The sequence below is a fragment of the Dermacentor variabilis genome, chromosome 4, assembly GCF_050947875.1.
Source record: "Dermacentor variabilis isolate Ectoservices chromosome 4, ASM5094787v1, whole genome shotgun sequence".
Taxonomy (NCBI): domain Eukaryota; kingdom Metazoa; phylum Arthropoda; class Arachnida; order Ixodida; family Ixodidae; genus Dermacentor; species Dermacentor variabilis.
The window spans coordinates 29,070,715-29,097,470 of record NC_134571.1 but is presented as its reverse complement, the minus strand read 5'-3'; the positions used below and the strand labels follow the sequence as shown (position 1 = coordinate 29,097,470).

The 26,756-nt window shown below is 51.6% G+C and overlaps 1 protein-coding gene and 1 long non-coding RNA gene across 4 annotated transcripts in view; one reads left to right on the top strand and one right to left on the bottom strand.

The window, feature by feature from the left end:
- Positions 1–26,756, bottom strand: part of LOC142578851 (uncharacterized) — a 215,706-nt gene that overhangs the window by 38,957 nt on the left and 149,993 nt on the right. For all 3 annotated transcript variants that reach the window (XM_075688485.1, XM_075688486.1, XM_075688487.1), the window contains one exon: positions 1,517–1,568. In XM_075688485.1, the coding sequence (XP_075544600.1) occupies positions 1,517–1,568 (52 nt within the window). The remainder of the gene's footprint in view (positions 1–1,516; positions 1,569–26,756) is intronic.
- The window catches only part of LOC142578852 (uncharacterized), a 38,953-nt gene continuing 21,270 nt past the window's right edge, over positions 9,074–26,756 (top strand). The window contains exons 1-2 of the long non-coding RNA XR_012827327.1: positions 9,074–9,153; positions 14,438–14,581. This is a non-coding gene — a long non-coding RNA (uncharacterized LOC142578852). The remainder of the gene's footprint in view (positions 9,154–14,437; positions 14,582–26,756) is intronic.

Sequence of the window (26,756 nt, the reverse complement as noted above, 5' to 3'; positions counted from 1 at the left end):
CTTCAGGCTGTTTAGCAGCAGATAACAGTTTCTACAGCGAACGGTTTGTGCTTGTTTCAATGGCTGAAAAGCACAATATTATCTGACGTTACTGAAGGCAGATCATAAATATCGACAACCACAGCATCGCTGATGTAGTGCCAGGAAACAGTGACGTCTCATAAACGGGGGCGGTTGCCTGCTTCAGACATGCCAGCGTAAACGCTAAACTGTACCGCTCTTCTCAAAACCGCTAGAATATGCGGTGCATGTCATATTGATTGATTGATTGATTGATTGATTGATTGATTGATTGATTGATTGATTGATTGATTGATTGATTGATTGATTGATTGATCAAAAGAAACACCTGTGTTATGAAACACGATGTAGTTCCGAGGGGAACTATTTTGACCACCGTTTTGCCGAGCAGAAAAATTTCACTACACGGGCACCTTGGCGTGCAGTTCCCACCGAAATGCGGTCGCCGCAGTGGGCGACCGAACTCTCGACCGGCTGTCCGGCACCTGTCTGCCACAGCTGCTGGGGCAACGCCGCAGGTGGTACACACTAGCGAGTAATCGTATACACACAGACGCCGCGACGGTGCGAGACGCCACAGCGCAAGGATGTCTCGAGTAGAAGAAACTAGATTAGAATTATAGGTCCAAGCAGGAGAGGGGGGTACAACCAGTGAACACATACATTAATCTTTTCAGAAATTAAAAATGAAGAATGAAACAAAATACGCAATAATACAAAAGCGGGACAACTTCAGCACAATTCGCTCAGGAGGCATAAGAAAATGAAAACTTTTTGGTAATACATTACACTCGACGATAGTTTTCGAAAAAAAAAAAAAGAACATTTATATACATTGGTGCGAGTAAAAATCGGTTTGCTATTACACCTATGTTTGTGGCGGGATGCTCTTGTTATATCTTTGTCGTAGACATTCTCGTGTCGGATTCCCAGCTTCCGAAAGTTTACCGGACGAAGCCTCTTGAGAGCCTGGCGACCTTCATCCTTACCGATAGCGATTCAACATTACATGAATGAAGGAAAAGAGAGACCTGCCAGAACGATGCGGGAACTGCAAATTACACGCTGTCGGCGCAAGCAGCGGCCTGCACATCTGGAAAGAAAAGTGCCATCAGCACGGCTGAATCTGCTCCTTTACGGGGACTGCCTCCTCGTCACGCCTACAATGCTCACGTCACTGCCCTTTCCAACGGAGCACCGTCAAACACGCAAAAGCAATGCGGGCGGGAGCACGCGAAAAAGTCGTGCTCGGTTAACAATAACACGGGCTACCGAGACTTCGGCCGAAGCGACAACACGCCTTGTCTAAAGCAGGACTGCGCAGCGTTCGATCCTGAAAGAGACACGGCCGCAGAGGAGGCCAGCGCTTTCTGGACATGTTTTCCGGTGGGCGGTACCGCTGAGTTTGAGAACTGCGTCTAGAAGTTCAGACAGAAACGCGTTTCTCCTGTCAGTAATTACTACCGCTGGGGCACCGCGCTCAAGGAGTTCTCACCTGCTCATCGTCGCTGTCGCTCATCTCCAGGTCATCCTGAAGACTGCTGCCCCTGTGAACAAAAACGTGACAGGAAAATTAGGCACCGCAAATGGATAGGAATAATAAGAGTGAACTAAACGCTCGGTCACAAACACAACGAAGCACCATGATCATTTTAACTAATTCGCAAGTGCGCTTCCCTGCACTGCACATTTGGCAGGCTCCACCGGTAATCCTTGAAATAAACACGCTGTTCTAGCTGCACTTGCCGGGGCTTGCCTCGTGCGCTCGGTTTAATCACGAGGGCCACTTCAACGTTTTAAGAGTAATAATACAAGCAAAGTGTGTTTGTACACAATATTTGTAAAAACGGCTACGACGCCATTAGTTGGGCCAATTGCCTCGCAGGAAAACTAGCTTTGCAATTACGAAAAATGTTATCTTATTATTTTATCTTTATTTTACTTGCACACCATTTGGGCAGAACAAGTGCGACAATCGTATACCTTTCAGAGAGCACACAGGTCAAAGTCAGCCTGGGCACTCTGCACTTCATTAAACACCTTCAGTTCGATGGCATCGTCAAATTACTGAGCTGAAGCATTGTTAACTAGGCAGTGGTAGTCGGCTTACTGATTGCCAAACTAGTTAGTCCTGTTTCATGTGCACATTTTCTCGCTGTACTGGCACATACTTTCTATTCGCGCAGAAGGTGTCGATAATTCAGTAAGGAACTTCAAGCTTCTCCGAAACTCTTGTAACGATTTATGTAAACATCTCCCGGCAGCGAATAACAAAGAACGCAGCCTTCTCATAATGTACGAACCGCTCGTGAATCTCTCCGACGCTCCATAGCAAACTTGCGATGAGATACCTAATCAATCGCCTTCGCTATGTGTGGGCGCAGAGAGCAACGACTCGCGGTAGGCCGGTCAACCAACAAAAGTGAACCGGCGAAAAGAACGAACGCCCCGAGAAACTGGGCTGGCCGCGAGTTCAGTATCCCTCCCGCACCTCGGCCCTTCCCTCCTATCCGGTCGCATCAGCGTCGCACGCACCGCGAACGAGAGCGGACACGTCAGCCGCGTGGCGACCGAGCGTGCCACGCGCCGCGCGCGAGTTGCCCGCATTAATTACTCTCCTAATGAGTTCGGTTCGCCTGGGAGCCAACGCACGAACGCTCCGTGCGACGCTGGGACGAAATGGAAAAGGAGCGCACATTGATTAATGCCATCTTACAAGCTGTCCGTGCCATTTCCGTTTCGCGTTTGCGACATTTTCGCCTCGTGGGCGTTTCACTTTCCCCTCGGCCCACGGGGGGCGAGCGGAGGATGCGGGCAAAGTCGAAACAAAGTCGCCGCACGCGAGGGACTTTGCGTGCGCGCTATCTTGGATGCCGAGTGGCAGCGCGCCGTTTGAACAGCCAGCCACCAGCCTCTCTCTCTCTCTCTCTCGACCGGTCCTGCGTTCACGACGCAACACGCCTTTATTGTGGTCGGCTGCCCCCTATCAACTTCTGCGCAAAAAAAAAAAAAAAAAAATAGAAGAAGAGAGAGAGAGAAGAAGGAAAAAAAAAAAAAACGCCGCCGCCGCGCGGTCACGCATACGGGGAGAAGTTCCCTCGGAGAACAATATTTCCCCGATAAGGCGATGCTTTTGTCTGCCGTCAGCCAGACACAGACAAAGGGAGAGCGCCGCTACTCCGACTCGATAATTTTGTGCATTTTGCCGAATGCTATATGGGTCGCGTTGGCCAACTATATAGAAGCTACAACAGCAGAGGAAGAGCCGGCCAGTACCAGGTCCGACCAAAGTTGACCCAGAGAACGGAGGCAGAATTAGCGGCGCACAATGGGCCAGCAACACGCGACAGGTGTTCCGGAGGGTGCACTTCCCGCCTGCTGAGCGGTTTCTGGCACAATGTTACTGTTCCACGTCACCGCCACGGCAGCCAGGCGCCAAATGCGCGCGCTCCGGGTAAACATGCACGTGGCGCACGTACATATGTACGTATACTGCAGCCCAATATAGGGCCATAGCAGGAGTTGGAATATTACACATACCTTATACTGCGAAAGCGGTATAAGGTAAAGGGCGCTCTTCGAAATTCTTGCTCGCACCTTCATTTTTATGGATTTGCTAATTCTGCTGCTCTCAAGTTAATTGAGAACAGTTAGGTATCAAGCAGCTAGGCAAAGCGTATTCGCCTAACGAGACAAAACGACGCGAGATGTGCAAAGCTATCCCTATAAGCTATAAAGGAAAACAGGCAGCAACCGCTTCTAAGACACCCCAAACACACGGGCACAGCTTCTTGCTTATACAGTGGGCAACGAGTTCGGAGCTTCCAAAACAGTTCGCACCAGAATGCGCTTAGGAACTACGCTGCTTAGAGATCACACAGCATCATGAACTCAGGAAACAGAACGCAACGGGGGACAATGCTCTCGAATATCTTTTTGGATTTTTAACATTTTCTTCGTCAACTAACCAGGAGCTTGTACGTAACTGAAACTACGACGCCAGATAAACAATTGCCGGCGTCTGCCGAATGGCAACACAAATGACAATGCCGAGGCAAGCAGATAAAGTACTGAGATTTTACATCACTGAGACGTACAGAATTCTATTGCACCAAATCGAGCAAAGCAGCAGCCTAACTCAAACGTCCACAGGAGAAGGACTACTAGAGGAGACTATCACAGCGACTAGCACGAGCCTCGCACAAGCGCGGCTGGAACGTGAACAACGAAGAGTACGACTCTGCCGGGGGCTAAGCAAGACGATCTAGACGGTAAGAAGAAAGATAAGGAGACGTGGAAGTTGCACGACAATCCGGCCCTCTGTAATCCAACTTACTCCGTAAAATGGAGGCGATGCACTCGCGGCAGCCAACCAGGGGAGCATTAACCCTTTGACCGCCAAATTAATTACGGCAACAACGTACCAAATTGTTATTATGCAGCCATACTTTATTTTTTCTTGACTCGTTTCTGGTCGCGAAATTACAAAACTGACCTTGTGAGCAGCTTTCCCTCAATGCCGACCGTAACTCATCTTTGGAAGTGGGAGAAGCACAACATTGAGCTGAACGAGTGCGACTCGTCATTGGCGACATTGGTACAAACTCCCATGGCGAGTACAGCGCGGGATTGGGGGTTCAAGGTTGACTCCGGCGATTTTTTGATGTGCACTGATGTTAATAAAATTTTGAATATATGTTCCCTTTTGCATTCTGATTATCTGCCCCAAATATATGGCTGCAAGTCATTTAATTTTCTTGAAAATGAAATTTTAAAATTGGTTGCGTTCCCGACTCGTGATTGTCTACTGGCAACCCTGCGTTTGCAACGTCAGATACTACACCCCCACTGTCGCTGAAATCGTCGCTTAAATCGCCGCTGTCTGGTTCGGGAACTCTGTAAAAGCTCCCTGCGTCGTCAGGAGAAATCGTCAGCTTCGCTTCTTTGGTGTTAGCGCCATCTATACTGCGTGTTTAGCACGCGTTCTGCGTGTTTACATTACGGAAATGGAATCTGAAGTCATTGACTCATCGCGACGTCACACGAAGCAGCTACCCGTTTCGGTTTCGGTATCTCGTTTATTTAATGTTATTGATGAAGTTCTGAACAAACTGAACCACCCTACAGGTGGCAGGACCCTCAATGCCATTTGAAAATGCCATCCTAATATGGTTTAAATAAAGAAAGAACGCCGGAGTTGCCCTTTCAAGGGTTAACGCGACACATATTCGATGTGAGAGGTGGCGTCGGAGTCGAGCAGGTAGTCAAGAGGAGCGCGAAAAAAAGACATCCCGAGCGACACAGCTGCGCTCGCAACGAGAGGGACTGCCTGCCATATCGACTTTGTCGGACGTGCGCGAGGCAAACACAAACGACGCGAAAACGGGAGAGCATCAAAACAGGCTCTGTTAAGCCACGCTGCGCTTCCGTTAACCGCCCTCGCCGTACAGGGCTCCCTTCCTCTCGTTCCGTTTTCCTTTCGTCCTCCCGTTCCGCGATCGGCCAAGCGCGGCGTAGCCTGCGAATCAATAAAGCAAAGCCCGTGCGGGGCAAGCCGAGCCGACGAACAGCAATAATTGGCACCGACCGCCGCGTCCCAATGCGCCGCATTTAGGCGATCCATTAGCGTCGGGCGGCGCGCGCAGGTAGGGAGCTGACGAGCGAGAGCGAACCAGTCGCGAGGACGAGGGATTTTTGTGCGTCGTGTTGACCGTACGAGCGCGCATGAGAGGGAGAAGCAGTGGTAGTACTAAAAAACTCGGCGCATAAGCGTTGGGGGCCAATCTAGGCGATACAGCGCGGAAATGGCGGAGCTCACTGATAAACGGGCGCATTTACGAGGGTCGCAAACTAAAGCCGATTCAAGAGTCGATGTAGCGGCGAGCATTCGCGCTAATACCATTTACGAAAGACGTAGACGACGCCGACGTCCAAGCGTGCAGCTGGCCCAGCAAGCGCCGGTCCCACGTATTGTGGCGGAGTGACGTCGTCGGCGCGGAATACAGCCGAAAGAGACGCAGAATGTGGTCGCAACCGCATCGCGTCGGTCTCGCATGCGTGGCTAGCCCCAAGGTCGACCCGGAGCAGCGAGAAGGAATGGCCGACGGGACGGGACCGGAGAGGGGGGGGGGGGGGCACCCGCGCGCACGACACTTGGCGGCAAACGCCACAGTTTCCAATCCTCACCAATGGAAACCGCGAGAGGTCGCCAGGCAAGGTCAGGTCGAGGACACGCAAAGTGCGTGTAAACACCCACGCGGTTCCAAAGCGGGAGCAGCCACGAGCAACGCGTGAATGCCTCCGAGAGCGAAATGAATTGAAATGGCCTGCCGAAGGCGTCGGCGATATTAAACCTCGCCGTCACACCACGCACACAAAATTGCATCTGGCTTTCAAATCCCCGTATACGCCAGAGTTGCCAGACGTGTTTTAGGTATAAACATCGCCTACTAAAGACAAAAAAAAAAGGGGGGGGGAAGGAAAAAGGCCCGAAGGAGGCTATGCCGACCGTGAAAGTGCCTCATCTCTCCGGCAGTTCTAACTGGTTGTACATGGCGCGCCTGAAGGGCTTCGAGCCAAAACCTGCCTGCTTTGTTTTCTTTCTTCGGCTGTGGTTCACTGGGAGCCCGATCGCTTCCGCTACACGAAAGACATGCGGCTGTCCAATCGAAGGGAGTCACGGTGCCACAGCACGGCGGCCCGTTTTCGGTCTGTGCACAAGGAGGGCGGTGCCACCACCACCACTCCGGTCATATTCTCTCCCGCAGCAGGATCGTCCCGCACGACGAAGAAGCAGTTTGCCCGAGAGTATACCATTCGGACGCAACGCCGACCTTGCACACAACATCGTGACGCAGGTACCTTGAGGGTGGGGGGGTGGGGGGTGGAGGCGATAACGTCGCTCCTTTCGACAGCACCCAGTCGTCACCCAGACCTCAGCCGCGTGCGGCCCCCGTCAACCCCTCTCTCCCCTCGCCGCTTTCGTCGGAGCTTCTACGAACGGGACACCATCTGGCCACAAGCCCGTGACGACGACCGAGGGAAGGAGTCTCGTTACCGCTAACCACATCGACGTACGCACCAAGTCGCCGCGTTCTATCTCCTGACTACGCCGAGGAAAACCTTCGCATCAAACTGCCCCCGCCAACGACGAGCATGCAGAAGATCGGGATGGCGCCAATGAAATTCAGAAGAGTACAAAAAAAAAAAAAACTTTCTTCTCTGTATAGCTGTTCGCGCCTTCTCGACTAATTAAGTTCTGGCCTGACGGCCTAAACGGACTTGAAAGAACGAAACTGAAAGAGGAAGCTTTAGGCTCGGAAGCTCTCGCCTAAAAACATATGGGAACGAAGAAATCGTTTTGCTTGGCAACCACCGCGCCGATTTTGATAATGTTTGCTACATTTAAAAGGAAAAGTTAGGATGTTATAACTGTATCAACAGGATTTTCAATTTATGGTATATTTAGGAGAGGCGCTGAAAATTGAAAATTTTCAAGGACTGAAGTATCAAGTTTACAACTCTGCAATAAAAACGAAATCCCAATTATGTGAAGTGCCTTTGTAGATACTGCCAATTTTTATATCATCTGCTTTCTCCAAGAACTAAATTATTCTGACTTTGTGCATCCTGATTTCTAATGTACCTACCATATCTAAACTATGCAATAATTTCTTTTTCTACAGTGCTCTGCAGCAGTATTGTGTTGTGAAATATCTTATTAAGCATTGTGTATTACTGATATAACTTTTCTTTTTTCGTTGCCTGGAGTGCGACTGAATTTGTACCACACCCTAATTTCTTCTTTCTTTATTTCTCGTCTTTATTTCTCTTCTGTTTTTTTTTTTTTTTTTGCAGCAGCAGCGCTTTTTGTCGCTAACCAGTGTGTGTAAACATGTGCGACTCATAACACCGCCATTATGACACAAATTATGACAAGTGTCCTATTCATCCCACTCCTACGTAATGCCCCAGAGAGGGCTTTTAGTATAACAACAACACTAAGGAACGACCGGAAAGCACGACTTGTTTCGTCTCTTTATTTAATACAAGATTAGACACTTCGCTAAACAGTAGTTATGGAACAGTGCCTGGGGTGCTTTCCTCCTCTTTTTATGCACGCAGGCACGGCTTTCCGTACATGACGTTCGAGCGCGCACACGTAAACTTTGGAGCGGCATTTGAAATTTTAACGAGGATGTTACTCCCAGACCGCAATCGATCGACCCCCTCTGCGATCAGACGAACCTCCCCCTTCATTACGATTGTCTATGTCCACTTGTCCCGGTATGTCCTTTTTTTTAACTTTCTCTTTTCTCCAAAATTTCCGTTTTGCGGTTCGTTAAACACCCCTGCCCAGTCGACCGTTTCCTCTCATGCTTGCACAATGCGTTCTCCGAAGCCGACCTCCCCTCGACAACGGAGTCAATGAGCGACTCGCGAAGAATTCGCACCAAGCGCGAATAAAACAGCTTTCCGACGCGGCTGCCGTTTGCCGGGAGACGTGCTCAAGCCAGCCGACTGAGGGAGAAGCGGCGGGGGTGAGCTGCGGCTCCAGCTGGGTGCCTAAACTTGGCGTTCCGATTTTTTCGCAACGATTCAAGCCTTCGACTGGCACGGCTGCGCTGGAGCGTCAAAACGCCGCGTCGTTCCGGGAGAGCGCCGCCTTCCCTCTTGGAACCGCGACCGGTTTCACGGGGAGGAAGCTCGTCGCGCCGTGCTTCTTTTCCTCGCATCAGATGGGTGACGTGCGGCGGCGCCAGACGCTGTCAGCGGCGTCAACCTTTAGAATGCCGCGGACTTCGGATTGAGCGATGCTTGTCGCTGTCCACAAAAGCCGTTGACAAGGCGCTGTGACGCTGAGCGCACAAAAAAATTACGAGCTTTTATCAACGGACACTGCGAGCGCATCACGCGAGAACGTTAGACTGCCTGACGGTTCCACAGCTTAGAGTTTAGACGCTGCTAAAGCATTCGGCGGCAACCGATTAGTGTCGTAGAGAAGCCGCAAATCTACGCCGCAATCAAGTCCCCCGCTGAGTGAAGGTAGACTACGACAGGGGTCGGAGAAGCTACGCGCACGTCGGCATCCTTTCCGTCAGTATACCTCGGGAAACAAGCTGGACAATTAAGGTATGTACTGCAAATTCAGAAAATATTCATTCCATTTATGGATAAAACTGCGAATTTGGGGCAAATTTTTGCTCAGCTGCTACTGCGCTAAACGAACACAGAACACCTTTTTCCCTGACTCGGGTGGCAGAGAGCACCTGCCAGATTCCAGTAGCACCTTACACCAGCCGTTCTCAAGTGTCTACCACCTCACCTAGAGCGCCAGGCGACAGCTACGCGAAACAGTTCGTGCCGCTTGCAGGGGTTCGATGTCGCGCCAACAGAAGGGCGAAGCGCGTTCTCCAAGTAGGAGGGAAAATAAATGTACACACAGCGCGCGGCTTTCTCCGGGCACCGCCGGCGCTCCTTTTCATTGCGTCCCCTTTCGCGGCGCAGCACGCGAAACATCTGTTGCCGGCGACAATCAGTCACGCCGGGCGCGTGACGCCCGCGCCAAGGCCCGCCTGCGCAGGAACGTCGGGTCCGTCGCCGCAGCCCTCGCTAGGCCTCCGAGAGTCGTTCCAATTAATGAGAGACTCAGTGCCGCCACGCGTCGCGCCTCACTGCGCGGGCACTGCCTCGACGCCGTCGGATGTTCCCCCCGCTTTGCGCGATCAAGGGCGGCGCTAATATACGACAGAAAGCGCCTGCCTAAGCGCCGTCAGTGGGATTATGGGGATCGTCCGGCGGCTTGTGACCATCCCTTAAGATGCCTGCATGAAAGGCTGGTTAGCTAAATATGAGAGGGGCGTAAAAGCCGTATAATTAATAGTGCCTTTCGGCGTGTTCTCCAAAAGACCACACCACTCCGGAGTGGTTCGTGAAGTCGCAAGTCTGCCATCAGCGCCGTCACTCCACCAGCCATCTCGTGTATATATGTTCATTCGCACCCACAGGCTACATCTAGAAAACTAGCTGTGTGTAACTGCAGTTTCTTTTTCCTTTCTCAGCATGATCATGATCCACAACTAATGATCACAGATATCGCTATCACACAGATATCACGCCACGAGGGGTGATATTTTGTGTAAATGAAGCAAATTACAATGAAAAAATTCGGTGTGCCGGACTGCTGGCGAAAAATGAATGTCATCGTAATAAAGACGAGAAGACATGAGTCGAACAGGGTAAGTTCAAAAGAAAAAAATATTCACTTGAGCTCATGGCACCTAGACGTGAAGCACGCACGTGCATTTGCTGCTGCAGAGAATATACCAGTTATCCTCTAAACAATTACAATATATGCAGAGGAGACGTCCCCGTCTGTTCGGGGCAAGGAAGTGTTTCCCCAAGAATAACGATCATCATCAGCCTATTTTATGTTCACTGCAGGACGAAGGCCTCTAACTGCGATCTCCAATTACCCCTGTCCTGCGCCAACCGATTCCAAATAGCACCTGTGAATTTCTTAATTTCATCACCCCACCTAGCCTTCCGCAGTCCTCGACTGCGCTTCCCTTCTCTTGGCACCTATCATGTAACCCTAATGGCCCACCGGTTACCTAACCTACGTATTACATAACCTGCCCAGCTTCATTTTCTTTTTCTATTAATGCCAACTATAATATCGGCTATCCTTGTTTGCTCTCTGATCCACACCGCTCTCTTGCCGTCTCTTAACGTTACGCCTAACATTCTTCGTTCCATCGCACTTTGCGCGGTCCTCAACTTGTTTTCGAGCTGCTTTGTCAGACTCCAAGTTTCTGCCCCATATGTCAGCACCGGTAGAATGGATTGATTGTGCGCGTTTCTTTTTAATGATAATGATAAGCTTCCAGTGAGGATCTGACAATGTCTTTCGAATGCGCTCCCAACCCATTTTTATTCTTCTGTAAGTTTCCTTCTCATGATCAGAGTCCCCTGTGAGTAACTGACCTAGGTAAACGTACTCCTTCACAGACTCTACAGGTTGACTGGCGATCCTGAACTGTTGTTCCCTTGCCCGGCTATTGATCATTGTTTTTGTCTCCTGCATATTAATCTTCAACCCCACTCTTATACTCTTTCTGATGAGGTCCTCAATCATTTGTTGTAGCTCGTCGTCAGTATTGCTGAACAGGAAACTGGCATCTGCAAATCGAAGATTGCCGAGATATTCGCCGTTGATTCTTACTCCTAAGCCTTCCCAGTTTAATAGCTTGAATACTTCTTACAAACACGCAGTGAATAGCATTGGTGAGATTGTGTCTCCTTGCTTGATCCCTTTCTTTATAGGTATTTTCCTTCTTGTGGAGAAGTAAGGTAGCTGTGGAATCTCTGTATATACTTTCCAAAATATTTATGTAAGTGTCCTGTACTACCTCATTGCGTAATGCATCCATGACTGCTGGTATCTCAAAATCAAATGCCTTATCGTAATCTGTGAAAGCCACATATAGAGGCTGATTGTACTCTGCGGATTTATCGATTACCTGATTGACGACAAGGATGTGGCCTATTTCAAGCAATATGTCTCCTCTATCTTTGATTAAATCGCCTGTTATTCCATCTTCTCCTGCTGCTTTTCCCCGTTTCACGTCTTGCAAGGCCCTTCTAACAAAATAGCTACTTATAGAAGGAGCCTCTCTAACCTGTTCATTACTATTGCGAATGGAGGCATCGTGGCTGCTTTGGATAGGGGTGTGTTTCTCCCGTCACTTCCGTTTTCCCAGACGCTCGAGCCCACGTACACCAGTGAGACGACCAACCGCACGCGTCAAGCACGAAGGGCTAGAAGAGCGAGGGCTCAGCGCGGGAAAGAATGATTTGGAGGGCGCTCACTTCCTCGGCGCGTAAACAACGCCGAGGGAGAGAGGAACGGAGCTCGTCCCTGCGCAGGCGGCCACCAGCCCTAACGAACGCTGCTCGCGCTGCTTGCCACGTAGTCGCACACGAGGCTTAGCGACAAAAATAACGGGCCCGGAAAGGGTTCGCCCCGCAAAGCGCGCGGGGAGGAGAGGAAGGACAGACACCGGGCGTGAGCAGCGGGTGAGGGGAGGCAGCGACGCAGGGCGAGGAGAGAGAGCGCGCGCGAGGTTTGGGGGTTGACCGCCCTTCGGTTGGCCCCGTGGCTCGCGAGAGCTGATACACGCCACTCGGCAACCAGGGAGCGTGTCTCTATTTTTCTTTTTCCCCCTTCCGTCGCACACGCGACACACGCCACCGAGCGCAGCAGCGCCTGCGCTTGCACGGCAGCTGAACGCCCGTTCGCTCGTGCTTCAGCGGGCTGCGAACACGGCCAACTGCGCGCGACGACGCTCGATCGAAATGGCACGGGACCAGATCCGACACCCCGGGCCTCGCGGGCTGGAACGCAGCACCGCAACTACAATGACAAATTTCATTACGCCCACGACGTTTCGAGTCGGGGCGTCTGCAGCGCGTGCGCTTGTTAGGCACCGCGATGCCGGCCGGCTGCACAGGCGGCACTAATAGAATAGGCACGGGAAATGTCGCAACGGGCGCCGACTGCAGCCAGCACAGCTTCGGCGGGCGGGCATGCCGCTTACTTTTGCCGCGTGTCGGCACGCACGCCCAAAACTTGCGCAACCGAAACTCCGCCGTCGGCCCTGGTTTCACAGACTTCCCCAGACACGACCCCGAGCTTCCTCGTCGAATATTCGCTAACATAGGAGGCGAGGTACGCGGAAATGTTTGCGCATAGCTCGCCGAACGGAGCGAACAGGTGGCCCACAGTCGCATGTGGATGGTTAATCTCGCGGGACTCGAAACGCTCTGAACAGACATGCCCACATGCGCTGCTACCAGACTATACACACTAACCTGCGCTATACCACGGCGTGCATTCGATCAGCTCCAAGCATCCGCGCGTGAACGCAGTGTTAAGAACGCCGGACTTATGAAAAGAAAGGGGCAGACGAATACGTCAGAAACTTGCGACTTGCTGAACGTGTTGTCCTGTTAAGTAACTTCGGAGATAAGCTACACACTGATTCACTGAGATGTATGCGGAAATATTTACGCTTCGTTGAAAATTAACCTGCATATAAATTTGTCAAGGAGTCAGAAGTTTGAGGTGTAGCGCCTCAGTGAAAGTAGTTGGCGAGTACAATCATCTCAGCCGAAGTCACGACAGGCCCGAACCACGAAGAAAACAAGGGGGAGAGAGAACTGGACTGTACGCTGTCGTGTTTCGGCGGAGAGTAATTCTTTAGACAGGTGCGCTGAGGAAGAGATAAACAGGTAATTTTTCTTAGCACCACCACAATCTTTCACGCCCGTTCTGGATTATCAAGCGTCGGCTAACGCCAAGGCAATGCGGTCGGTTCCCGTTTCTTAAGTGTGTTGCACTCGTTATATTTCCGATTATGCCGCGATACGAGGCTGCTCTTCGTGGCACGATTTAAGAACGTCTACGTGCTATTGAGACGACACTTCATAACTGCACTAAATAGGGAAAAGAATCTGCGCGAAATCTTGAATCGCGCCGCCCATAAACGGCTCCATATCACGGCCTAAGCGGAATACAACGAACGAAACATTTGATGAAAGGAGGGGACCGACCGCATCGCCTCGTCCACAAGCAGCGGGCCATAAAGTGACACAGCCGGCGCACTCTAGCACGAGTGCGGCGGTCAAGGTCGCGCCACGCCAGCAGCCGGCGAGCACCACAGGCCGCGTCTTTTTCCTTGACGGGAGAAAACGGCCGACAAAGCGGGCAGGCCGCCAGGGGAGAACGCATATTCTTCGCCCCCCCCCCCCCCTCCCCCACAACCGCCAGTGGCGTAAGCTTCCCGCTAGGCGACGAGTCCATGACCCGCAAGCAACGCCTTCCTCGCCAGGTGCACACACAAGGAATTGCGTGTCAGGAGGAAGGAGGAAACGGCTCGGCTGTTAGGAGGGCGCCACCCCGACGGCACCAATGCTTCATTTATCACGCCATGAATTTACACGATCAGAGGTTTTCCTGTGGTTTAAAAGCACGCGTGCCTAGAGCTGACTATACGTCGTCACACAACAAAAACGACCCCCTCCCCCACTCCCTTCCCCCGTTCTTTCCTTACTCTTTGCATGAATCAACTATTGTTTACCGAAAATCTGAATTGTCAACGGACTGGCCATGATACTGCATCGGCGCGGAAATATGAAGAAAGAGTCAAAGAATGCAAGCTTTTTGCGGTCGGCATGAGAGACGCTCGGGAAGGATCATATCGCAAAAGAAGCTGATGACTGTTGCCTTGCCTTGTAATTTAAGAAGAAATAACTGTTTGTAAGTGTAGATAATTTGCTGTGAGACGGAGGCGAGGACGTAAACTGAACGGCATTAATACTCTGATTATTCTTGCTTGCATATTTTTTTTTTCAGCTAACCTTAAAGTTAGACACAAGCGCCTGGGCGATCTATCAACGACTGTAACAACGCTTCAAAATGCCTCGTACACGACCTTTCCGCGCATATGTGCCACCGCATCACATCGTCCGCTCGTGCGTCACCACTGCAAGCGTCAAAGTGAGTTATTAGAGTGTTTTAGTTGAGCGTCTTTACGGTACGCTCCGCTCCGAGTGGCCCCGCTAAGCCAAAGCAAAGCGGCGGGTGATTTTCACGTTTTAGTTATACGTTTAGCGTAGCGGAGCGGACCTTACGTAGTTGCAGCGCCCTCTGGCCAAATTCAGGGTAATGAAAGAAAATAAAAACACATATTGATCAGTTTTATACAGTAAAACGTACATATGTTTATATATAACTTATTTCTCCATGAAGTATCTAGACGTGCGTTTGTAATGCGTTACCGGTCTATTTCACCTAATGGAATATAAAGCGTCGTCTTGGGGAACGCCACGTGATAGCCCGTGCCTTGCTTTCTGCATCCAATCCAATTCTTTCTGACGCCAACGCTAGCCAAAGCGCTGCGCAGCACGTTCCGCTCAGGCAGCTTCTCAGCGGACCATGTTCCTCGCTCCGCTAGCCCGCTTACGGCTAAGCGGCCGGCGCATGCGCATTCGCGCTTCCGCTCCGCTTAGCTGCTTAGCGGAGCGCAAACACGCTCAACTAAAACACTCTATTGTGAAACCAAAGGTTCACACGAACGCGCACATTGCGGTTGGTTTCACAGAGGACGTAGGAGAATGATTTTTCTACAGATAAACACGGAGCCTAGCGGGCACGAAGTCACTAGGTAAAGATACATTCATCTCTAACGTGTTCAGTACAGGCTGCCGCAGGCGGTCGTCAGGAATGGAGGATGCTACGAATGAGGCTCACAAATCCGAAATCGGGACAAAGCAGCCGGAAACACTGAACCAGCACGGATGAGGAAGAACAGCTTCATCGACTACTCATGCATTCGGAATTCCTCACTGTGAACCGTGAATCGCTATAGTGGAAAGAAATGCCAGTCCCAACTGTATTTCCATAGGCGCCCTCGTATTTTTTCACTGATAACAGTGAAGCTGGGTATATTGAAGAAATCGAATGTTTAAGAGGAATTCTTTACGATATCCGGGACGAATTGCGTCTTAGTGACTATGACGGAGCGAACAATCATCCTAATCACCATGATTTCAGCACATAGTATCAGTAGAGAGCTTTAGATTAAGGGGACGCAAGCGTTTGGGGCCCCTTACAGCATGGGGCCACGGTATTGCGCATGCGCAGACTGCATGCGTGCGCGCGCGTGCATCTTGCGCGGTAACCAGAGCGATGAAGTCGACATTCGGAAGATGAAACATAAATATGACTAATGTACACTTAAAAGAGCGAATGTGCGCTCTTCCGAAGGATAATCAACTAACTGAGCGGAGAAAAGATATATATACTAGTTACAGAATGGCTAAATGGAGACCCACGCTGTAGTGAAGATGCTCATAATAGTGCAGGTTTTTCGCGGTCCCGACGAATTTACTATAATGAGGTTCTGCTGTATGCATTCTAATTTTACCGAAGCTAACTAATAATTGGAAACGCTATAAACGAAGCATGTACGCAGTACATGCTTCAATCACAGCCTCAGAAGTCAAACAAGAACTTCGCTTCAAAGCGGCTCAGTGCATAAATCATCGAATAGCAGCGGTAGAAACACAACGCGAACGGCTATCACAACGAGGTCACTGATAATCGGAGAACAGACAGCAAGCAGAGCGGACGATACGAAAATAGCAACGGCAAAACAAAAGTCCGCTTTGTGTCCATACAACGAATCTCTGACAAATAACTCTTCTATCGGTTCGGCGAAGATGTAGAGCACATGTGACCTCATCCCGATTACGTTCGGACCGCTATACGCACTCCATGGTAAACATAACCTTCGGTTTTTCGCCAAATAAAGGCCGGCTAAAAAAAATATTATAATCACAGCCGATGCTACCTTCGACTCATTTCGCGGGGACGCGGTGGTATGAGCACTAATTACACGACGCCATTACACTGGGTAGACACGCACAGCGCCGATTCCTGCATCACAGGCTGATCGAACAGCGGAGCCAACAGAGCACGACGACTGTTCGCGAGGCAGCCAAACAAGAACACATCAGCAGGCCGCGCTGTTTTCTTTTCTTTCTTTTTTCTTAATATCTCTCTCCCTCTCTAGACGGGACTAATGGTTATTTTCGCTGGTCGATGTAGTAAGCCGAGTTCCCGAGTGACAAACCCGACTTTTCAAGTCCAAACCTGACAGTGGAAAACGTACTGCTACGCGCAGGATCGTCGCGGGAGTATATGCTTTAGAGGTTATTAAAGGAACACTAAGGGCAAACACTAAGTCGATGCGGACCGTTAAAATGTCATTGTAGAAACCTCGCAGGGGTTGTTTCGTGCAAAGAGTTTACGAGAAAATTGCGTCTGAAGGGTGCGCATACCGTTAGTGCAATTCAAATCGCCCGCCCCCGAGCGGGGAGTGGTGACGTTACATACGCCACCACCGGCCTTTACTGCCGTCAGTGAGCAAAACGGCGCCAGAGATACGGCGCTAGGGTTTTCTGCGCAAACCGTAAACGCGCGGCCACGGAGAAACCGAGCCAAGACAGAGCGTTGGATTAGCCGCTGCAGCTACTCGTGGTCAAGTGGTGTGCGCCGTTTAGCGATCCCGCGACAACGTGTAGGCGTGGCATTCTCTGCTACTTGCAGCCTGTTCGAGTTTCGCGATCCCGCAAAACCAGCGCAGCACTACGCGATAACGAAAGCACTGAAAGCCAAGAGCGCGGCTGGCGCTGAGTGGAGAAAACGAAACCTTTCGACCGCCTGCGTCGTTGTGTTAAGGGTAACGACAATGAGTTTTTTTTTTTTCTAAAAATGAAACAGAACTGGACAAGTGGCATTTTTTTTCGTCTTATAATGCAATACAATGGTGTTTTTTATTACTAGTGGCAAAATTATAACGAGGAGTGCCTTCGTCATAAGGCTGGTACTTGAATGTCTCGGGGAGGTATCTTACTGAATACTGCCCTTACCGCAATTTCTCCATTACTAAAGCGCTGCTCGCGATGATATTGACGCTTTAGACGTTCTCGAGCCTTTCTCAAGCTATTCCTTTAGCTTGACTTAATATTTGCCTTTAGTGTCCATTTAAGACACCAGGTGGATTGCAGCGCCGCTGCTTCTGTCATCCGCCGTTCTTCTTTCGCTGAGCGAGACCCACATCGGCAAATTACGCAGCAAGACGGGAAAAATAAAGAAATAGCACTAACACCACGTTGACTCGTACTGTCAGCAGACAGAAATGACGCGACGCGCCTTTGAAGTTGCGACCCAATCCGTTCCAAGACGGATTGCGCTAACTGACGACCCCCTGCACCAGCAGCTGATGTGGTAGACACCGACTAGTGGAATCTAAATGTTTTTATAGAAAGGATAAAAAAAATAAAGGAAACGCGTAGAACGAAAGAAACCCCACTAATAATAATAATAATAATAATAATAATAATAATAATAATAATAATAATAATAATAATAATAATAATGTTTGTTTCCCCTCAGTGCAGGATGATGGATGGGGTGGGGGGAAAAGTAACACGCCTCTTGACAATTTTGCCACTCCTTTCACAGAAGGCAGCAACAACGGAAGGGCACAAACGTCGCACAGGTGTTGGTGTAGTATAGTAGAGACAATTGACAAACAACTAAAGAAGTACTACAGCCAATCAATTTGGCTGTTGAAACAAGACGGCGAATATCAAGCTGCCTCGCCGAGTTGCGACCTTGTTAAATGGGCTTCTTGCTTGCTAGAGTGATTTGCCACGGCAGCTTATATAGTTTTCCACGCGCAGTAATGGTAACGGAAAAGCAGGTAAAGCGCCAAATGGCTCCTCGGTGATAGAGTGATGTTCTTCCCTTCTCGTAGGCAAACGCACGCTCGCAGACGCTCGTTTACGGACGCCAGCAAACGTGTTACTTGTACAGCAGCGCTTTAGTTTCTCTTCCTTTGCGAAACCTACTAAAATTTCACGAAACAAAAAATGAGAGAGAGAGAGAGAGAGAGAGAGAGAGAGAGAGAGAGAGAGAGAGAGAGAGAGAGAGAGAGAGAGAGAGAGAGAGAGAGAGAGAGAGTTTATCCACAACTTAGACGTAGTCCGAAAGAAAAGTACCGTGACGAAGCTAGACGATTCAGAGAGGCATTATTCGCTCTTGTATATACTGTCTAAGTGTTCAGGGTGGGCTAATGATTTCGCTGAGTTGGTCAGAGAGATTGTCAGCGGCGCTCTGCGCACCGCGATGATGAACAGGAATAGTCAGTAAGAGAGAAAGAGGGAGTTGGCAGCGAACGCTTCAATCCGCCCACACAGGCGCGCCGACGGGGTTGCAGCCCCTGCTCACCCGGCCCACGGTCCATTGATGGGAAAGCGAGCGCAAGGCCGCGATTCCCTACAAAGGACTCGTAAATAACGATCAACTCAAATCGCTGCCAAGCTAGTTTCCGCAGAAAAGGGCCGGGTGAGGCTGATAAACCAGGTCTCGCTACACGCACAGCGACCGCAACACATTCGCCGCGAAGAGGTTGATAAGTGCATCTATACAGAGGATAATGAATAAAAACAGACGATATGAAGAGATACAGCACTCCCACTTGCAGCCGAAGAAAACAGGGAATGCAGAGACGGATAAACGACACCAGAAGACGGTGATGACAGCGACAACACAGACCCCGTTGCGTAAAGAACCGATGGGAATTGATGACGAAAACTCCTGGAAAGCGCAGAAACGAAGACGTTCCTCTTTGCCATTAAAAAACTGCAGTCGCATTGTACCCGTCCTCGTGTGATTACTTCTGCGAGGAGGTACACAACCAGTTATCTATCTTACGCCAAACTTATCAACCTGCAAGCGTGAAGCAGTAGACGAAATTTCCTCAAACGCGCGCTTTACCGCGAACGCTGCCAATTAGCAAACTGATAAAAGGCTGCGAAAGCGATTACCACACAGGAGTCAGCTTTCGACACCTTGGACACACTATATGGGCAGCATTTGAAACCACGCTTGCGCTGGATTGGCCGTCGAGCCGATTACTAAATACAACCCTCCGAGGACATCCAAGTACCCCGCAGCTTCGGTATGAGCGCATTCGAGCCAGCAGCGTGAAGAAGCCAAGCAAGCGTTGATTTTCTGGGTGGACCCTCCACGCTTTTCACGCTTTCAGCTTCTCCTCCTGCGAGCTCAATGATTTCGCCGCGAGGAAAAGAGGAAGAACGCGGCGACTGTTCCGATCCGCCGCAGTCGCGGGCAGCGCCGCGCATCCTCCTCCGCATCCCGAGAGTGTGGGCGCTTCTCACCTGTTATCGCGGCGCACGCAACGCAACTGTGAGACGGGGCTCGCATATGCCGCGTTCCACGGGGCGAGGCCCGACTCTCGTTGGCATGCCGAAGGCGACGCGGGTCAGTCCCGACGACGACGACGAAGGAGCCACACGCGCGGAGGGGAAAGCTGACACCGGCGCATCGCGACGCAAGGACAGCGCCGAGCCCCCCGGCGACAAGATCCGCAAGGCCCCGGTTGGCCTCCATTTTCGGTTTCAAAGGGACGTCGTCTCCGGGCGACGACGGTTGAGGTGTCGAATGTCCCAGCGACAAATTGCTCGGTCAGCGGCGGCGCGCATTCCTGCGCTGACGGGTGCCTGCCGACACAATGCCTGACACCGGCGAGTGCATGCAACGTCGACGAGGACGTCTAATAATTCGGCTCGCTACGTTATCGCCCAAGCAAGGACGGCTGTTCCAAGAGAGCTGCGCCGTTTCTCGGAACTCCTTCGCTCTCCAGAGACGACATCACACGGACACAGCTGGCGTTGCAGTTTCCATTTCTTTTTCTCTTTTACGAGTTCATTAATGTGACCATACCGCAAGTGATTCGCGCGCTGCATGGACGCCTTTGAAAAGAGGTGCTATTACCAAAAGTAATATCTTTACTGCCAACGTTCCAGGCGCTACATTTACAACGCAAGCGTCGCGTACTCGCGTCAGATTTTTCTCTGGCTGCGAGATAAGCGCAGGCCTTTCTCCCGCTACTCAGTACGTGCAGTTGGGGCCTCTCGTGCCTCCAGCGTTACTCTGGCACTTTAAACCTCACACTCAATCAATGCGCTGCCCGTTTCTTTCGATTTCATAAACAAGCCCCTGGATCTCAATAAGCACACAATGCACGTACAATAATTCCTACCTATGACATACGAGCGCTTGCAGCTAGGCGAAAGCGGTCGGCGTTAAAAAAGAAGAGGAGGAAGAAGCAGAAAAGAGAGAGAGAGAGAGAGAGAGAGAGCGAGAGAGAGAGAGAGAGAGAGAGAGGAGAGAGAGAGAGAGAGAGAGAGAGAGAGAGAGAGAGAGAGAGAGAGAGAGAGAGAGAGAGAGAGAGAGAGAGAGAGAGAGAGAGATGTAACACACACATACACAAGAGAGCAGCATGACCCGACGGGACCAGGCTTTCGACAAAAACAGTTCCTCGCATCGAAAGTTCAGTGAGGCAGCAGGTGTGTACGGTGCAGTAGACGGTCATCGTTCGGGCCGATAACAGAACGCTCAGAATGGACGGCGACGATGACTGGCGGCGCAGAGACGTGCCTGTGACCTGGAGAGACCCGCTAGCCGTCACGCTCAACGGCACAGCAGCTGTGCGTGCCGGCCGATGCTCGCGTGCGCGGCACGGTGGGCGCGCGTGCGAGTTCCTCGGGGGCTAGCGTGACGTGGCCCGGGGCACGTCATCGCGCAGTGCGTCGAACGGAGCCGACGGAAGCCGCGCGGCGTGCTCTCACGCAAGCGCTCCAAGCGCGCGCACCACGAACCCTTTGATATGCGGCTGAAAGCAGCAGCAGCAGTTTAGTAGTAGTTAGTAGTAGTAGTAGTAAGCTGAAAATGAGCATAATAACGACCCGTCAAAGGATAAATCACATAGTCCCATTATTACATTCCCGGACCTGCAGCGTTCGTTTTAAATATGACGCCACTAAAAGAACTGCCGACGCCCGCCTCAATTATTTCCCGTCTGAGACATCGCGCGCCCAAGTCGATCACTTCATGTGGTGCCGAGGAAATGTGTCGCATCTGCGCGCGCTCCCCCAATGTTCCTTTCGTCGCAACTTCCAGCAGCCCGAGATCTCCCACCTGGCTGCCAGGTGGAGTCAGAGCCGAGCCCGTTACCCATGCTTGGTTTAAGCACGCCGTGCGGCTATGGGCGTTTTGGTCGGGACTCAATCAAACCGATAGCCAACTGATTACGTCGCGCACAACATATATATGTTATATCTTCAATTACACTCGATCAGTATATGTCATAGTTTCCTTTGCGCAATGCTCTTAGTTCCGTCACATTTTTTGACGCTATAACTTTTTTGGCGCGATTAGAAATGAACAACAGCGAGGCAAAAAAAACAAGAGATGAGAAGCGAAACCTCGACAACCGAAAACTACATGCTAGCAAAACCACTTGCGCATCATTCTGTGTGTGAAAGTGATCACCTTTACTAGGTGCTTTTCTTCTTAAAACTGCGCAGCGCCGCCTCGCGTCCATGAACAAAGAAAATAAAAAGAAAATAAAATACAGCCTTCGCAGACAACCTTCCATAGGAACATATTTATGCACTGAGAGAGAGAAAATTTTGCAAAGAATGCTTCGCGTTAAAAAGGGTAGGACACAGTCCGAAACTGTGGCCACTATCTCTTTCACAGCCCATGCTGGTTTAGAATGCACGGACGGACCCAAACTCGGTCCCTCGGAGTCCACCGCTTCGGATTTCCGCACCACAATGAGCGCCAGTCGGCCAACAACACAAAGGCAAACACGCGCTTCCGAACACCCAAGGGCGGACAGGAGCCCCGCTCCTTGGCAAAGGCCAGGTTTTCGCTCTTCTTCCGCCAGCCGCTTCGGTGAAGCGGCAGTGCAGGGGATCGGATCTCTCGAGGGGGGCACCACTCGGTACAGAGAGAGAGAGAGGGGGGGGGAGACGAAGGAGGAAGGGATGGGAAAGCCTGGAAATAAACCGCGGTCGACCGAGCGCGTCCGCACAAAAGCAACGCAGAGCGTGAGGAGGCTTTAAAGGAGGGGCGCGCAGCAAGCGTCGTCGGCGAAATATGTTGATAACATGTAAATAACGCCTCGCACCAGGCGCGCGCGCATGTGTGGACCCGTCGCGAAGCTGGCCTCCCTCCAAGGGCGGCGAACGACCAGTCAAGTCTATCTCCGCATCGACGATGCGTGCCAGGCAGCACGTGCCTGCCGCGCCTGACCGAGGCTCTCTGCACGTTCTGCGTGATCGCGCGACCACAAACGCGCGCACGAGCCAAAGTGCTGTCGAGGTGGCCCTGCTTTCGCGGTGCTTTCGCATAGATTTACTTGGACAGAGTAAGAATAAACAAGCAGAGGGAACGCGTTCGCGGCCCGGGAAAGTCGGTGCCGAACAAGAGGAGGCCCGCTGTGACGTCACGACGGAAAACACCGCCGTTTAACGTGCCGATGGGAAAACCTTCCCGGGGCTCTTGTGAATTAGTCCTGCAGCCGGCTACTCACATATGGATGCTGTGCATACAAATAGCGCTGTATGCCACCTGCTGGTGCTCACGCGCAAGGTGCTCTTTATCGAGAAAAAAAAGGAGAGAGAGAGATAGGGGGAGGGGGCAATGCATATATACACATAACGAGAGTGCACGACAGAAACGCTTTCAATCAGTCATTACGAGATCGGTACTTACACAATAAAGCAGTTGGGCTACACCCTATGTAATTGAATTTCTTAAGACTATTTTTTTTCTTACTTCGGCTTCGTCTCAATACCCACCTGCTGCTGTTTCAATTGTGCCGACAAAATCTTCCAGCTAACTTCGTGAGCAATATCAAATCAACGAGAGCAATCACATTATACAACCATTATAAAACGAAAAAGATAAAATTAAACAAGGATTATACGTCATTACTTCCTACCCAACACCGTTTGAGGAAAGAAGTTTACTTGCTCAGACTCCATGCAAACTCGCAAAACTAGCGCGGCGCGTCATGTTTATCGAATCTTCAGTATAACGCACAAAAACAATGTGCCCGTCAATCTGATCCATAATGCGCATGGCAACAAATTCTCAATCTGCTGAATGAGAAAATGGACGTCTGAGTCGGAGAGTTGAAGTTGGATGTGCAGGGCATCGTGACCGTGCCACCATCCGTGTCGTGACGTCACGGCGCTGGCATCTGGTCCCCTCGCTCCCCTTTGCCAACCCCTCTCCTCGGCTGAAAGGATGCCATCAACGCTGGCAACAGTGTCGGCGGTACTCACATGCCACGGCGCTGAGCATCGTGGGAGCCGAACACAGGCAGGAACTGCTGGCCGGTCGTGCGCTTGTCGCCGCCGCTTCGGTCGAGCCGCGCGGTCGACGCTGCGCACGACAAAGCTCCACCCTTCGCCAGCGCAGCTGACGCACCGGGCGCACAGAAACACGGGCTCACGCGCCGCACCACCACTAGCAGCACCACAAGCTCTCCGGGTCACGACGGCGACACCGCGGCGTAATCCAAAGAGGCGCGCAAGTGCCGACGACGATGGGCAAACACTGATCGACGCCAGAGCAGCGCGGACGTCATCGGAGCGACCGCACCGAAGAGCGCTGCCCGTTCTTCGCCGCCGCGATGCGCCGCCACGCTGACGACGACGTATTCCTCCTCCTCGAGCTGCAGCGGCCGATTTATTTTTTTCGCGCCACCACCGCGGAGGGAACAGCTGCTTCGGCGACGGGCTCTCTCCGGAGCAGCGGCGACGCAAGGGGGCTGCGGGACGCGCGCCGTGTGGGGGGCAAAAAAGCGCGCGCGCCCGTAACAACGCCTGCGGCCCCGAGTTCCGTGATCGCCGACGGAGCGCGCTCGCGCGCGCGCGACGCGCCCGGATGTGACGTCGCGCGCCTGGGCTCGCCGCCGCCGCCCACGGCGCCATCTCTCCGCTTCCGGCGCATTCCACAACGGCCGTGCGCCCTCCCCTCCCTGGCCGTCGCGACAGCCGAATCGAAACAGCCCCCGCACGCCCCCTCCCTCCCCCCCCCCCCCCCAAAAAAAGAGAGAACCGAGGCCGTCGGGACAGGCAGAAGGAAATTCCACCCCCTTCCCCCGCCACCAACCAGCCACGGGTGGTCAACGGGCCACAGAGGCATATCTCCTCCTTTATCGTCGCCATCTGCCTCCCGCTATTCATTCAGAAAATTGACCCAGAGAAAAGGTGCAACAAACACGTTGATGCATTGCGATCAAATTACGCAAGCATTAATTACCCACATAGTTTCGCACGGGCTCGTCTGTGGCTGCTATAAGGAAAAACAAGCAGAACCTTGCAACACCAGCAGCCACTTTCGAAGGAAGTATCGGCGGTGCAATGTCTATGAAGGGACCCTACACCAAAATCGAGTAAATAGGCATTACAACCGCAAGGGCTACTCATGTACTGTGTAAACAACGAACACAAAACAATTAATTATTTGCGAATGCTCAAATTGCCTTCCCAGATTACTTGCTTTCGAAACATTACTCGCACCTTCCAGACGCACTCCGTGCAGAGACAGCGAGACCACGTCGAACAGCTTCCGCTCATTTGTACGCCGCGACCGCAAAGCCAGTGGTCAGTTGGCAAGTGAAAAAGCGCAGCGCCAAGCGCCTAAAAATAACTTGGCACCGACAGCAGTGAAAGTGCGCCCTTGAAGAGGAACCACCGTAGCAGCGATCCACGGAGCGCGCGCAAAGGCGGCTCACGAAGGAGGGAAGGAAGGCCCGCTGCCACAGGCTAAGCTGCTGCCCTTCGTTGTGGTCATTTACTGAAGAAAAGAGGGCGCACTAGCGAACGGGTGGTCTTTTCGTTAAGCCGCAAATGTGAATATTTCTCGAGCTGCTACACAGAACGCGGAAACGATCCGGCCGGGCACTGCAAAACACAGCCGCTTATTAATGACAGCAACGGTTGCTTGCTTCGCATCGCACACAACACCGCGCGTTCTCGCCGCACAACGCGAGAAACGCGCCGCTTCTTCCAACGCCCGGGGGAAATGCGGAGGGGAAAGAACAAATATTAAGGAAAACAATATCTAAAGGCGACGGCGCAGTGGGTGGCTGGCGGCGAGCGGCGTTCAAATCAAACAGTACGACGGAAAAGGGAAAGAAGAGACGATTGCCAGGGGCCCGGATACAACCACCAGACCACCGACAGCCACACCGGTGACCGCGGCCGAGACTACACAGCGAAAGAACATAAGCGGCCCACTCGAGAGAGAGAGAGAGAGCGAGAGAGAGAGTAGTGAACACCAAGAGAAACCACGCCTCGCAGGGGCTCCCGCAAAGAAACAACACGACTTGGCAGAGGTGCAGCGCGGCCCTGAAGAGCGCTGACGAAGGAGAGAAGGCGACGAGAGGAGGCTGCAACAAAGAGGCACTGAGGGGAGGGCGATAGAGGAAAAGCCAGGGATGAACAGTAAAGACGAAGAGGCGGTCGGTGAGGCCCTCGCGGTGATTCTTCTCTCCTTCCGAGTTTCTCATAGCAGCCCGAGGAGAAAATGAGAAATGATGAAAAATGGATTCGCTCGGCGGAGACCAATGAGAGAGGGGAGACTCCGACAACGAAGCAGAAGTGCATTGGCAGGGAGAAAGCAACAGGGAGCAAACGAAAAGATCAGCGACAATAATGCCGCCGATATCGAGAGAGGACAGAAGCACGTCCTCCTGCACCGTGCGGACCGAACCGCAGCCTCGGAGTGAACACAAGAAAGAAGTGATGCGTTGCTAAGCAACGACAGATGAACGCACTGGCGGCCGTCAAAGACAGGCGAGGCAACGGGGCGAGCATGCCTGCCACAGCGATAACAGAGCCGAGGAGGAATAGAGATAAGACTTCAGCATAAGCGACAGGGAGGGTCAAGGGAAGAAATATAACGGGGCTATATATATTTTTTTAAATAAACCATCAGCTTGCCAACAGAACCCTTACTGAAAAAGTATAATAATAATAATAATAAAAAAAGGGTGAGCAGAAACGTATGCTCCTACACACGTAGTATTCATAATAAATACGCGAGTATTTATACGAATGGATGGACATAGGGAGTAGCCAGGATTGCTTAGCGTAGGCGCGGGAAGTCTCATCTGTAGCGGTTAACTAAAATTATATTATGGGGTTTTACGTGCCAAAACCACTTTCTGATTATGAGGCACGCCGTAGTGGGCACCTAAATCTAAGTACACGGGTGT